The sequence below is a fragment of the Anomalospiza imberbis genome, chromosome 1 (genome assembly GCF_031753505.1).
Source record: "Anomalospiza imberbis isolate Cuckoo-Finch-1a 21T00152 chromosome 1, ASM3175350v1, whole genome shotgun sequence".
In the NCBI taxonomy this organism is placed as follows: Eukaryota; Metazoa; Chordata; class Aves; order Passeriformes; family Viduidae; genus Anomalospiza; species Anomalospiza imberbis.
Genome location: NC_089681.1, coordinates 111164251 through 111177877, shown reverse-complemented (window position 1 = coordinate 111177877; position 13627 = coordinate 111164251). Strand labels below are relative to the sequence as shown.

The 13627-nt window shown below is 37.6% G+C and overlaps 1 protein-coding gene across 6 annotated transcripts in view; it reads right to left on the bottom strand.

Moving 5' to 3' along the window:
• The window catches only part of GADL1 (glutamate decarboxylase like 1), an 80153-nt gene that overhangs the window by 62327 nt on the left and 4199 nt on the right, over positions 1 to 13627 (bottom strand). For 4 of the 6 annotated variants that reach the window (XM_068206199.1, XM_068206236.1, XM_068206226.1 and 1 more), the window contains exons 2-6: positions 6350 to 6519; positions 5424 to 5550; positions 3673 to 3763; positions 2954 to 3060; positions 1380 to 1495 (exon numbers count right to left, since the gene is read on the bottom strand). In XM_068206199.1, coding sequence (XP_068062300.1) covers positions 1380 to 1495; positions 2954 to 3060; positions 3673 to 3763; positions 5424 to 5550; positions 6350 to 6519 — 611 coding nt within the window. Of the gene's footprint in view, positions 1 to 1055; positions 1175 to 1379; positions 1496 to 2953; positions 3061 to 3672; positions 3764 to 5423; positions 5551 to 6349; positions 6520 to 6996; positions 7105 to 13627 lie in introns of those variants that run through there. The other 2 variants (XM_068206217.1, XM_068206252.1) reach the window with 2 other exon arrangements.

Here is a 13627-nt window from a genome sequence, read left to right as displayed (position 1 = left end):
AAGCAAACAAAGTATTAGAGAAGAAAAGTTTGGCCTTACAAATAATGTACCAATTTATTTTTCCTGGTCAGCTTTATGTTTTATGGTTTTGGTCTTCCTGGTGAAGCAAAGATATAAAAATAAATTTATTCTGGCAGACAATTAAAATTTATTTTGATGTGAAATTAAATGTTTGCTTATTTCAGACTAAGAAAATACATTGTAGTTAAACAATGCAATGAAATAAAATGTTACTTCATGATGAAAGTTTCAAGGGCTTCACTTCAAAAGCATTCATGGAACTTGCTTCAAACTCATTTTTTCCTCCTTAACTATTTTGAAGATGTAACATGAGGGATTAAGTATGAACTGGCATGTATTTTCATACACACACTTTTCAGAAAAAAAAAAAAGAAATCAAACAAGAAAATATGTTTTTGGAGGGAAAAAACAAACAAACCACCTTGATTTAGAACATGTAGGCTCAGTTCCAAAAGACATGTTATCTTGGAAAACTTACACAATGCCTTCATCCCTCAGGCTTCTTCAAAATAAGCCTCTCATCTATTTACACTGCAAAGTGTTTGGAGCATAAACATCTGAGCTAAAATTATCCTAGTAAGTCCATATTTTCTAATAAAACAAGATTCTGTGCAGGCTTCCACTGGGACTTTTATATAGTAGAGTCAGAATTAATAACAACTCTACACTAATCAAATGATAAACTCTCAAAACTGAAGGGACAGGGAAGAGAAAAAAGCCTCCAAAAACTACCTTCAGAATAAATATATGAATGTAACTCAATTTCACACAGGCATTTTTGACTGATATTATTCAAAAACTTTAAAACCTAGACACATATTTTCAATTATTTAAAGAAAAAAAGTCTAAAGGTCCAGCTTTTTTTTTTTTTTTCTCTGAGTGGCATACAGTGGGTTTGACTCTGTACCACAACCAATCTGTATTCAGACATCGGGCAAAATGGGAGCTTCAGAGAGCCATCTCACAGGCCCACAAGTACTCAGTTTAGTACAAATTAAACATGCAGAAAAAAACCTTTGACATCAAAAACCTACCTACAGTTCCTGCTAGACTTTATGCTGTAGGATATCAAATGCTGCAGACCACCACAATACAGCATACGCATTCTGCTTCAGGTTTGCCCCATCTACAACCTACTCCTGTATCAGCAGTTTTCAAAGCAGCAACATCTGTGTTTGTTTCCTGAAAGCCAGAATGCTTCTGCAGTGAAATTTACCATCAGACTTCGTTGCAATATTCCACATCATACACTGATGTCAGAATTACTCTACCAGTGCTCCATCAGATATGCAAATTATATAATTTTGCAGCTACTGAAAAAATAAAGTTCAAAAAGCTTTTCTTTATTTTTGTTTTACCTCTTCCGAAGCGAACAGAACTAGTCTTGGCAGACCTGAGAGCCCTTTTTCCTTTATCTCAGGGCAAAATTTGTACCTTGCTAAGTTCATAGCATACATATTAGAAACAGAGCCACCTGCAAAAAGAGACATACAAATATTGTATTAGCCACAGTATGAGTACCTTTCCTGCATCTGAGTGCTTGACCTATTAAGGGAAAAATAAACCCCACAGGCATCCTAGTGATATATCCATCACAGTTTATTTCCTCCCCTGAAGGCTACATCCATAAAATGAACCTTGGGCTCTGCAGCAGGCATGGAAGCAGAGCCTGTTTGGATGCTCTTTGGGGATATTTGCTGAGGAATAAGAGCTGTGCCCAAGAAGTCCTTCCCAACAGAGAAAACTCTGCCACAGTACCTTCCCCTCTACACTGAAGCAGAGCAGCTCAGCTGCCTGCACCAAGCTCAGAGCCTTGGAGATCTCTTGGGCAACCAGGCCTCAGGAGACCAAGGGAGAAAAAGGTCTTTGGGGAAAAAAAAAAATAAACACAGAGAGTAGGAACTGAAAGATCTGCAAGGTAAGATCTAGACAAGTTTTATTCACTCAGGACAGGTTTTATTCACCTAGAAGAACAAACCAAAGCAGTAAGAAAAACCCTTAAATAAAACTAGAACTAGAAAAAGAACAATTTATTTCTCTTCTCTCAGTAGATCACTAAGTTTTAAGCCAGAAATTCTTCTGCAAAAGTAAGGCTTCTACCAAAAATACACATCAAATTTAATGTGAAAAAAATCCATACCAGTAATATACTTTAAAAATAGGGATTTTTAGCTTAATTATTTTTCTACTACTCATGTGTAGACTAGAATCACTGACTTTGTTTCAGTTTGGGAGGGGGAGTTTAAACTCATGTACACATTTAATTTCTCTTCTCACCCCCAAAATAGACAAAAGCTTCACATCTAGCCCGATTATTTGTTACCTGAATAATATGTGAAATATCACCATTATGCTTCATTATTTCAGTGCAGTGGGCTGAAACACTGCCTTACAGTGCATTTGAAAAACATGGTTTATCAAGCAGCTTAAGAAATATCTATTTGGCCTGCCTTATCATAATGTTTAATAAAATAATAAAAAAATTCAAAGGAGCTAAGATCATGTAAACTCTTGCTCCCACTGTTCATAGGCAGGATACACAGATCTATGCCCTCAGGCACCATGGATTGGCATCTAGCACATAAGTCAGCTCCCTGTCTGTCAGTTGAGTTAACTCCTTCCAATGAGGCTGTTGGTATTGTTAATAAGGTCAGGAAGGGCATCAACTACAAACAATTAATTAACAATTAAAAAATTTATTTCAAATAATTCCATATAATTATATTTAATGTAGAAGTGTTTCCATTCATTTACTGGTCGGAATCGCTGAATTATTACTAGAAACACATAAGATAAGCCTAGATTAAATAGTTCTGTGTATCACTACACTTTTGCATGCATTTTCAAATATTCTACATTACTCCAATGTTCATAGAATTAATGATATTAGGCAGTTTATAATGACTCAGCTTGAGGTCTGAACAGTTCCTACCTGGATTAAATATACCATCCCCTTCTTCCCAGCCTATGAATTCAATCATTTTCTTGATGACTGCTTCCTCCACCAACAGAAACACAGGGGATACTTCATATGTGTATCTAAAGATAAACAATATCATGATAATTGGTGTTAAAACTACATAACTCATGACACAGAGCATTGCTAAAACTAGATAAAGGCTTCTTGCACCTTTCTCTAATCTATCAGCAGCTGATCACCACCAGCAGTAGGACTTCAAACTAAAAACATTATGGATCTGATACAATAGAGCAATTGCTCAGTTTCTGGCAGTATCTCATTGACACTTCCACGCTCAAAGTAATACACCAGAGTTTTGTATTAATGTAGGTCACATGCTTAAAATTCAGCTTTACGTTTGCAAGTAAACAGTAGACAGGTAACCATTTGCATTCAGCTCTGTGCAGAATGCCTTAAAGGAATGAACAACTAAGTCTAATTAATTTATTTTTATGTATTAAGTAAGATAAAATCTAGGTTTATTAGATGTATTATTATCGAAAAAAAATCTCTCCTCATAAATCTCAATTTCAGGCAATTTAAATCAGAGGGTTTTCTTTCACAAAGTCTTGCACAATTCCTGCCTCTTCTGTAACACTGACAACAAGGAAGTAAAAGCAAGGAAGTAAAAAAAGCTGTTATTCCAAAAAGCATACTAATTCATCATGAAGGGGACAAAGAACCACACTTACACACTGGGGTTCAGTGCTTCTGTAATGAAACGAGCCACTAATGAGTAATAATCTATTCCAGCATACAGCTGATTGAAAAATCTCGGATGATCTGGAAATACAGATGAAAAACAAGTGACAGGATATACCAGAAAAGGGAATACATCACATTCCCTCTCAGCTGAATGCTGATCATTGCAAACCACAATTGACTCCATTCTCTCAGTATTCTCTGGATTTTCTGTCCTTTCCTAAAGCTAGACATTCTATTGAAAGTAAATTTAATAAGTACTTTCAAACTTCAAAACATGTCTTGAGAAAGGCAAGTGGTGTACAGAATAATTGTGAGTAGCTTACAAGTTTTATAAAGCAAAAAATAAAAGGGATTGACAATTGAGTATACATAGTGCCTTTAAACAGTGGTTTTGAGAGGCCACAATTGATGTTCAGCCAAATTTCGCTAAGCTGTAGAATACAGGATCCCAAGCAGCCGCGCCTTTTCTCCCACCAGAGTTTCAACACAGAGAGAGAGAGAGAGGCAGTCTCTCAACAGCTTGGAAAATTTTGCTGCCCACTTAAAATGAATGAGAAGTTAAGAAAATTTATTTACCCTCCTTTAAACACTGAGATATAACTAATTTTGACAAAATCCTACACTATTGCTGACTATAAAAACAACTCTGTTCAACAGTAGAGTCACCACCTAAATTTTAATCCATAGCACACAGCATTTTTACATGCAAAAACAGGTAAACAGTATGACTCAATTTATATTATAACTGGGGCTTCAATAAATGTCTATACTCAAAGACTATTTGCACAGCGTATTTTTATATACAACATCCTTTCTAAGGTGACATATTATAATCTAAAGGCAATTTGAAAAAGATAAACAGAACATCTTCCACTAACTCAGTCATTATATCTACATATTATTAGTACACTACCCCTGCAGATCACTATCACTACTCTTCTGTGGTTTTCAAAAGCATAAGTTCCCTCTCAAAATTATTTTACAGTTTTACTCTGCAGCAACAGTGATTGTAGCAGGGAATGCAGCCCAGAAATGCACAACAAACTATATCAAATGTCTTTCTTACTTAACAAAATACAGCCTAAGCCATACAACATCTGAAATCCTGAGCTACTGATTCACAGTGCTATTTCCTGAACAGATGTTGTTCATCCCTTTTCACCAAGATTGAATTACCCTGCACATGCTGCAGAAAGGTTAGCTATAGAGAGCTAATCCTGCAGAGCTGTGGTGTACTGTCTCTGAAACACTGCAGGCTCTCTTCTCATGGTGTCTGGAACAGGAACTACTGCCTATCAGCAAATTAACAGCCTACAAGACCATTGCTCAAATAGAACAATAATAAATGGAGGGTAATCATCACTATGAACATATGAGGGCAATGACAGTGACTCCAAATCTCATCACTCAGACAGAAGGAAATCACTCAAAAAGGTCCTTCCCCTGCCTGTTTTGCTAGACTGTTATATAGTTTGTCTACATGACTTTCCCAAGACTTCAAAATGACAGAATCTACCATTAATGCAAACGCCATTACGTTAATACTTTTTGATTAGTTTGCCATTGTTATATATATTAGCCAAACCCATGGTGACCAGAATTCAGTCAAAGAACTGTTTGCACCTTTGTATAGACAGAAGGGAAACAAACATTCACACTCCCTGTTCCCTGAAAGATGACAGAGGTTTGTAAACATTATCCCATCTAAGTTAGCATGTGCTTAAAATCCAGTTCCTACTGGTTTTGACGCTGTATTTTATAACATCACGGCAGAGCTGCAGGATCTTCTGATGACATTCTCCGGTGTCCCTCATTTCCAGGTCAAGAATCTGCTTAAGCTTTTCAGGGGCTTGCCATTCACAGACCTAGTGATGGGGAGCAGGGCAGACACTGTCAGTGAACAGCTTAGCCAGGAGCAAGAGGTTATAGAGGTATAAGGTAATCACCCCGTTCAGCTCTGCTTTCACAAAACGCCCCATGGCAGGGCAGCGTACCACCAGAAAATATATCCAGCAAACTGGCCTCATGGGATGTTGGTTTTATCATTTCTCAGGCAACACTCAACCATAAACATTAGAGTGGGAAATGCTGAAAGGCAGAAAAGAAAGAGGCTTGCAGCTCAAATTCTGCCCTTAGCTAAGGATTCGTAATCACAGCATTTTCAGCTGCTGTTCTGCCAAGGGGTGGGAGCAAGCAGTGCATGCCAAAAGGCAAGCATGGTTTATTTGCAGGACCTCTTCCCATACAGCCTCTTAAGCAGGTTCTGCAGAACTCACAGCAATCTTATAATGCTGTCCTTTCAGGATGGTACCACACCCACTTTTGTCCTTCTCCAACACCAGTGCCTCTGAGGAGAAAACAAGTAACTCAACCCCACTCCAAACATGAAAAACATGCCATCTATGATCTCAAAGAAAATGACCTTTGTATTCTGAGATTTTTTTTTAAATCATCATTTTTTGGCAGATATGTATGCTAATTATGTTATTGGAAGATTTTATAATACATTCTTTATAAATTTGTATGGTAGTATTTTATTTTTAAGCCAACAGACTAGAAGCAATTTTGAGGCTACTAAGAGTACGATAAAATAGAGCTTATAAAAAATTGATTTATTGTTCATTATCTTCACTACAAAGTCTCAACAACTCTCTATGGCTTTACCTTTTCTGTTACATCATCTGCTTTCTGGACAACTTCTTCCATTATAATCTTACAGACATCTTCCACAAGCTTTTCTCCTGCTTTTGAGTCCATTATTGGACCATTTAGGATGACTCCATCCACCAAAACAGCATTCTTCTTCTGGAGCATCTCCTGCTTGCAAACACCAACTGTAAGAGAAATAACTTATCATTAAAGCAAGGATAAATAAATAATAAACTAAAACAGTATTCTTTCAATGCTGGAATTTTAGTCAACTTAAGAAAAAACTCACATGGACTTTTTTACCCATACAAATATCCTAGATTTTGGTGGAAGAACTTTACAGAAAAAAAAAAACAAAACCAAAAAACAAACAACAAAAAAACCAAACAAACAAACAAACAAACAAAAAAAACCAGGTAACTTCAAACATAGACTGTTATTCTGTAGGCAATAATAGCCTACTTTTATTGTATCTACTGCTTTCTCTAACATACAAAAGCATGCAAGGGACCTTCCAGTCACAGAGGAAAATACAGTTCTGGCTTAGAACATGTTACAGCTGTACAAATAGAAAGACAGTGAAAGATAATGGGCACTTTTCTTAACTGGAAATTATTCCCTCCACAAGCCATCCCTCTGCTCCCACTTTTTCATGAAATAACTTTCAGCTTTGTTTCCTGTATCTTTATGCTTCTCCTTCCCACCAGCCAGTCCTCTTGCTCAGAGTTCTGCATCCTTTGCAGAGTTCTTCACTGACCCACACTCCATGAAAATAAAAAATTTCGATGTCACATACATGTACTTCTTTTGGCCCTTATCCCATTAAGTGCCCTCAGTCACTACTTACAATAATCTTCTGGGCAGATTATCTTGTTTATTCCTTTCTCCAGTGATGATCTCTTTCCCCTCCCTCACCTTCACCCAGGAGATGTACTCTCCTCATGCGCTCCATGAACACATTTTTACTTCCACCTTTGCATTACTCCTGAGAGCTCATCCAAGATGCTTGAAAGACACTGGCCAACAGTGGCAACTATGTATCACTTTCATGTATTGATTTCTTATGGCAAGATCAGGACTCCAGTTTTCACCAGCATGAGGATGATGATGAAATTGAGACATTTGGAGATATCAAGGGAATAGATATTTGAAACAGTATAGTGCTGAAAGGAGAAGCGGTAACTGCTGTAGCCAAATTATCTGGGTTACAGGCAGTATCTGTTCACTGATCCTGCTTTAGAATAGCTGAGGTCTATGGAGCCAGGCAGCACTGCCACCATGTGTTGTCTTCATTTACAAGGAAGATGGGGCAAGGCTGGGGTGTATGGAAAAAGTTCTGTGCCCAAAACAGCTTTATGTTAGTGCTTTACTTTTTGCTCCACTTACAAAGTAGAGAAGACAGGTGGCTCTTTCACAGGTCTAAACAACCAAATTTCCAGAGGACTGCCAGGCTCTGCAGTCTGACATATTCATCATGCTTACCATAATTAGCTCCTCATGCACAGGAGGACATAGAAGAGCAACAATGCTGCTTAGAAATGTGCATCACTTCAAGGTCCATTGATTGAAAGAAACCCTGCTAATCCCATGAGCTTTTATTTTCTGGTGACTCAGAGAAGCTATTCAGTTCACTTTGACTTATAAGGAGAGATATGACAAACAAGATAAAATTCTAACACGAGATGGGTCCTCACACTTCTCATAATACTGCCAACAAAAATAGCACAACCCCCCAGCCGCCCCCACACACACCCACCTTTCTGAAATTACTTCTATTTTTAATCCAAATGAGCAGCATACTAAATTTTTGTGAACAGAGTATCCTTCAGCCAATTGTTATAGGAAAGGCATAAATGTTCCTCCTGGACAGATGGAGAACAAGCAGGCAAACAGTATTAAATCTTCAACAGGCAAAGAGGGAAAATCACAGACATCAAAAACGTCAATTCTCATTATGCTTTCCAGTACACCACAGCAGAGGCTCTGTAAAGAAACTGCAGCTTTGAAAAAGTCTTAGATGTTTATCTCAGGAAACACAAGCTAGTAGGTCAACTTTATAAGATTTAAAACCCTGGGTATTACCAGGAAATGGAAGACATCAGGATTTTGGGCAGAGAGAACAGAGACTAATTTTGTGTTGAGACTTAGTTATTTGATACATAAATAGCTGCTGTAAGTACTATTCAGAATTTAACATAAACACAAAAAAGGATTTCAACCTTAACATCACCCGGAGAATCTATGATCTTTAGGTATGCCAAAGGTGTTTTGTTTCTACAAAAAAGAGGACAGGATCTAAAAAAAACTATGTGGGAGATTAATATCTATTGCAGAGCACAAATATTGATACTTCCTTTGGTTGAAAGCAGAATAGATGGCAGAGCAAGAGAACTCAATAACTATTCAACTCCATTTTTTTGTTTGTTTGGGGTATTTTTGTTGGTTTTGGGTTTGGTTTTTTTTTTTTTTTTTTGGTGGATTGGTTTGCAGATTCTTTTGTTCTCCTTCAAAATCTCTGCTAGAAGCAGAGTTGTGAAAAAGGTAACTCCCTTAGCCCTATTCCTGTCACATTTGCACAGAGATAAGATACTAGTATTTCCATTACTTTACAATGATCTTTTTTACAGGAATTCTGAAACAGCAGAACTTTACATTACTTTTTCTACCAGATCTTTAGGGAACGAGTCATATGTCTAACAGCTTCGTGTTTGAAGCAGGTCTGTTCACCTCTACACACAGTTTTACTGTTTCCTAGGATGCTTTGTGGATCCTGAGGAAGAAGATATGATCTGGAAAATGGGTGATGGTCTACCCCTAATCCTCACATCTGTTTCAGAACTTGAGCACAGCCTATGAAAGAAAGGCAAAGCAGAGAGGTTAGAAGGAAGAGATGGAAGACAGACTTCATTTCAACAGCATTTCACCTGTGTAAAGTTCCAGCAAAGAGTTTGTAACTCTGCCCATATTTTATTTCATGGAATAATACTCCTTGCAATTATTTACCACTTCTTCAATTTTTTTTTTTTTGGTTATCACTTATAATTTGAACCTGAATTTGTTGCAAACTCTGCCCTGGAATATACCATAAGACCATTACCTGAAATTAGCAGAAGCAATTACTTCACAATCAGGTGTTAAATCAAGCCCCAAGTACATACATTTTTCTGAGATGGTCTTCAGGTTTCAGAAACCACTACTGGATACATTCACTCTTCTCACCCCTCTGGATACATACACTCTTCTCACCCCTCATGATCTTTCTGCAATTGATGATACTTAATCTTCTATTTGTAACTGTCTGACTTCTGGAGTTTCTTATGAGATGACCAAACTCTTCCCTATCAAAAAACTTATGTGTGTCCTCTGGGCTGCAGTAAAACCCTGAAGGGGAAAACTAAGTAGATGATACACATCTGAAATTCCATAATAATTTTTCTTTTTATCACATTTTTCAAAAGAGGCCAAAAATCAATTTATTATCCTTTAGCTAGATGAATCTCCAGAAAGATTCCAGGTTCACTTTCTATATAACAATGAAATAGATGCCTTTAACACATTCTCAGACCTCAGCATCCAAGCTAAGAAACACACACTATGCTGATGATACATATTGTGTCTTCTAAAAAAATTCATTCATCAAATGCTCACATTATTTTCCAAAATATTTTAGACCTTTTATATATCTGTCTCAGATTCATATGACTGCAGTAAAGGAAAATCACTTTCTTTGAAGTAGGAAAGCCCCACTTCATAGAAAGAGCATCTTGCCACATAGAGGTCTTTTGTTTTCAAATATGATAGTGAAACCATCTAGAGATGTGACTGTAATAAATATGCTCTTTCCTATTTGAGAATACAGAAACATACTCTGAAGCAGACACAGAAAACAGACTTCCAGAAAATACATCAAATACTATTTCAGCCAAATGGCTCCAGGCTTGAAATAGAACTAAAAATTTAGCAAATGGAAGTGCTTTAACACAGAGATTAAGAATTACTGACTGTTTAAGATATTTTTCTGCAAAAGAGAAGACTCAATTCTGCTCCAGTTGAAGGCAATTGGGCATTCAGCCACTGGCTTCAGCAGCAGCAAAATCAAGCACATAATTCTCATATTTCATTCTGAAAGAAATATTCTATTACAGAAGCCTAAGTATTTCCAACCAGCATTTCATTTTTATGATCAATATTATTTTCCCAGCAGCAAACATAAATTAATTGGAGTTGGAATAATGTACAGAAAAAAAATAAACATTTTTTCAGATATTTCTATATCTTTATGTAAGTATTACATTTATTTTAAAAGCTTCATCTGTTTCCATACTTGACTGCTAAATCCTTGCACTAAAAAAAGAAACTGAAGCATTGTACTTGGCCCATTCTAACAATATTTGGGAGAGTAGCATGAAATGATCAAAAAGATTTACTGCTTCCAAGGCAAATGAGGAAACAGAAGGGGGTTCTTGTGAAAGAGTAGCTTGTGCTTGAATACCAGAGCCAAATCCTGTTCAGTTTATACTGTATTAGCACCAGTGACTATTCAAGGGAATGCAAAAAGCTGGCTTTGACCAAAGGCCTACTTCTACTTTGTAACAAATGCAGCAGTAATTTACAGCATTAATCAGAAAAAATAATTAAATTTCTCATTCTGTAGGGCCTTCTTTTAGTGTGTCCAGCAAAGGAAAAGAAATGCCTTCAGTGTCCAGACTCCTCTCCACCATGTTTAATGAATTACTGTGGTGTCATATAACGTATCAAAGCATTAAAACACATACTTGTCCCACACTATGCAACTATTTGAGTTCCTTGGTATAAACAATCTTTAAAGCCACTTCTGTTTCTTTAATCACTGCTTTCTGTACATATGAATAAAGTAAGGCCACTCCAGTCTTAGAGCAAAAATATATTGTTTTTTCATAAACTGATTTCCCTGGTCTGTCATCAAGTAAAGGAGATGCAGTTTTCTTAAAATCCAGTATATAAAATCACTTGTCCTGGAAAAGCTATCCATATGAAAAAAAGGAGTTGGCATGTTTATGGTAGGGCTTATGCAATTCCTCCTATATTACATATTCTTGTTTTGCAGATTTATGGACCAGGCCTGTGGACAGAGAACAAGTTGGATGCTTCTCCTCAGAAGGTCTGCAACAGCCACCCCCACACAGGAATCCTCTGACTGTGAAAAGGCAAATGTGACCTTTATAGAGAAGGACCCAGGGAAAACAAAAGTGCTTGTGTCTGGGCTCCAAAACCCCTGAATAGACTCATTGAGCTCACTGCTAGCACCGAACAGTAACAGCACTACAAATGGGTCCTATTCTCCATCCCACACCTGGATTTCCCTTTCCTAAAGGAAGGGCTGGGAGAATGAAATGAGGAGAGAAGACCCAGTGAGGAATATCTGACAAGGAATGCGAGGACCACGCTAGGACATAGGTCCTGCTTTCAGAGGTATTTCCCGAGTTCTGAGGAGGGACTCTTTCTAGCTGATGCTCACAACATGTCATGTTGTGTGGTCCTAGGCAGGATTTACTTAAAAGAGGCAAGTAACAGTTAAAATATAACATTCAGACTTTTTTTGCAGCCAGTCCTCAGGAACTGATGTTAATTTTTCATAACTCTGCTATGCCCTGACCAATAAGTGGGGGAATGATTCATGCTGTAACATTTCCAGTAAGGAAGAAAGGCTGTGGAGAATTGGAATTCACCTTGCTGCAAAACTGAGAAACGGCAAATGCCAACTATGAAATGGAAATACCAACTCCCTGACCCCAGTGAGATTCTTTTGCACATCTTCTTACACTTAACACCTGCTAACAGTGTAGGAAGTATTTGAGAAACAAAACTCTTTTCATTTTAATTAAAAGTTGTGTATTGATGATGAACATCTGATGAACGTTCCTTTTTCAGTGGAAAAGTGACAGAATCTGCAACATTTAATCAAACCACTGTGTATGTATAGAAAAGTTAACTTCAGAAGGCTGAGTTCAAACAGAAATGATGAATACAGGTGTGACCGGCATAGAACATACAGGATCCCTGAGACTTTTATGGTCCACTGGGAAAAAAAGGATTAAATGAAAACACAAATAGTTTTTTATCCAAATGGAAGTTCTGTAGCTTGTTTCAAAAGGGTTCCTGACAGCCTGCAATTTCATGCAAGAACTATGTTTTTAATCATAATATAAAATCAACTTTTAGCTCCAGTCTTTCAAAAATCAACTAAGAAGGCAGTAATTTACTAAAACTCAGTTTTATGGGATTCAGTGCAAGTTAAAATGTAGAAATAGATGAAAAGTCTAAATTTCATTTTAGGAAGTTTTACCTGCACATTCAAGCTAGAGTCAAAACAAGTCTTTTCCTCTCACTTTTTCATATCATAAACACTTCCATATTTTCTGCTTCCCACAAAGGATTTCTGATTGCTGTTCAATAACTCATGCCCACAACATAACTCTGAGATATGCCCTTGTTTACACAGGGAAGCTAGTGCATAACTAATCAGGATGTAACTTTCCAGACCACTAGGTTCTCTGAACTAGTTCCTATGTAGATATTCATAATTTATTAGCCTATCAGTTCAATGTAAAAGTAGTTTAAAGTAGCTCAATGCACTTTCAAGGAGCAAGTCGCCTTGTCCAGGCTATTATAACACTGCTGGCCACACCAGCAGAGACGCGTCACATAGGTGAGGGACCCAGGGGGCTCTGTACACACCATTTCAAGTTGCGCCTGCTGTGGGTTTACTACCTGATTTTGGGAAAATGCTCCTGAGATGCAAGAGGCCAGGCTGCTGCATGGCACTGGCCGGTGCCAGCAGAAGACTCTAGCAGTCCTTTTCTAGAGCATTAGTCTGGATAGTGTCTGGTGGAAGACCCTGATCCTACTGTGCATGCTAGGCTTCAGCAATGGCAAGCTGAAAGAGACCCAAACAGAGCCACCACACTGCCTGTAGTCTGACTGCACCCAGGTCTTCCATTTCTCCTCTATCAGAGGTAGAAAATGGATACCTCATTTTGTTTGGGGTTTGTTTGGAGCATGCTAAAACTTAAACCAGTCATCTGACATCAGCATTAGCACTGCAACCAAATACCAGGTACATACAACATTTGTCACTTGCTCTTTCCTGTTCAGGCTGGTGCCAGAGCTTTTTAACATGATATATTGGCCCCAAAGAGGGCTCAATAATCCCTGAACAATGGAGTAGGGCCACTCGTGAAAATTTAGTTTAAGCAGCTCAATGAGACCCTGTAAGCTGTCTTGCAGTGTAACCAGCAGAGGGATGCCAAGCCA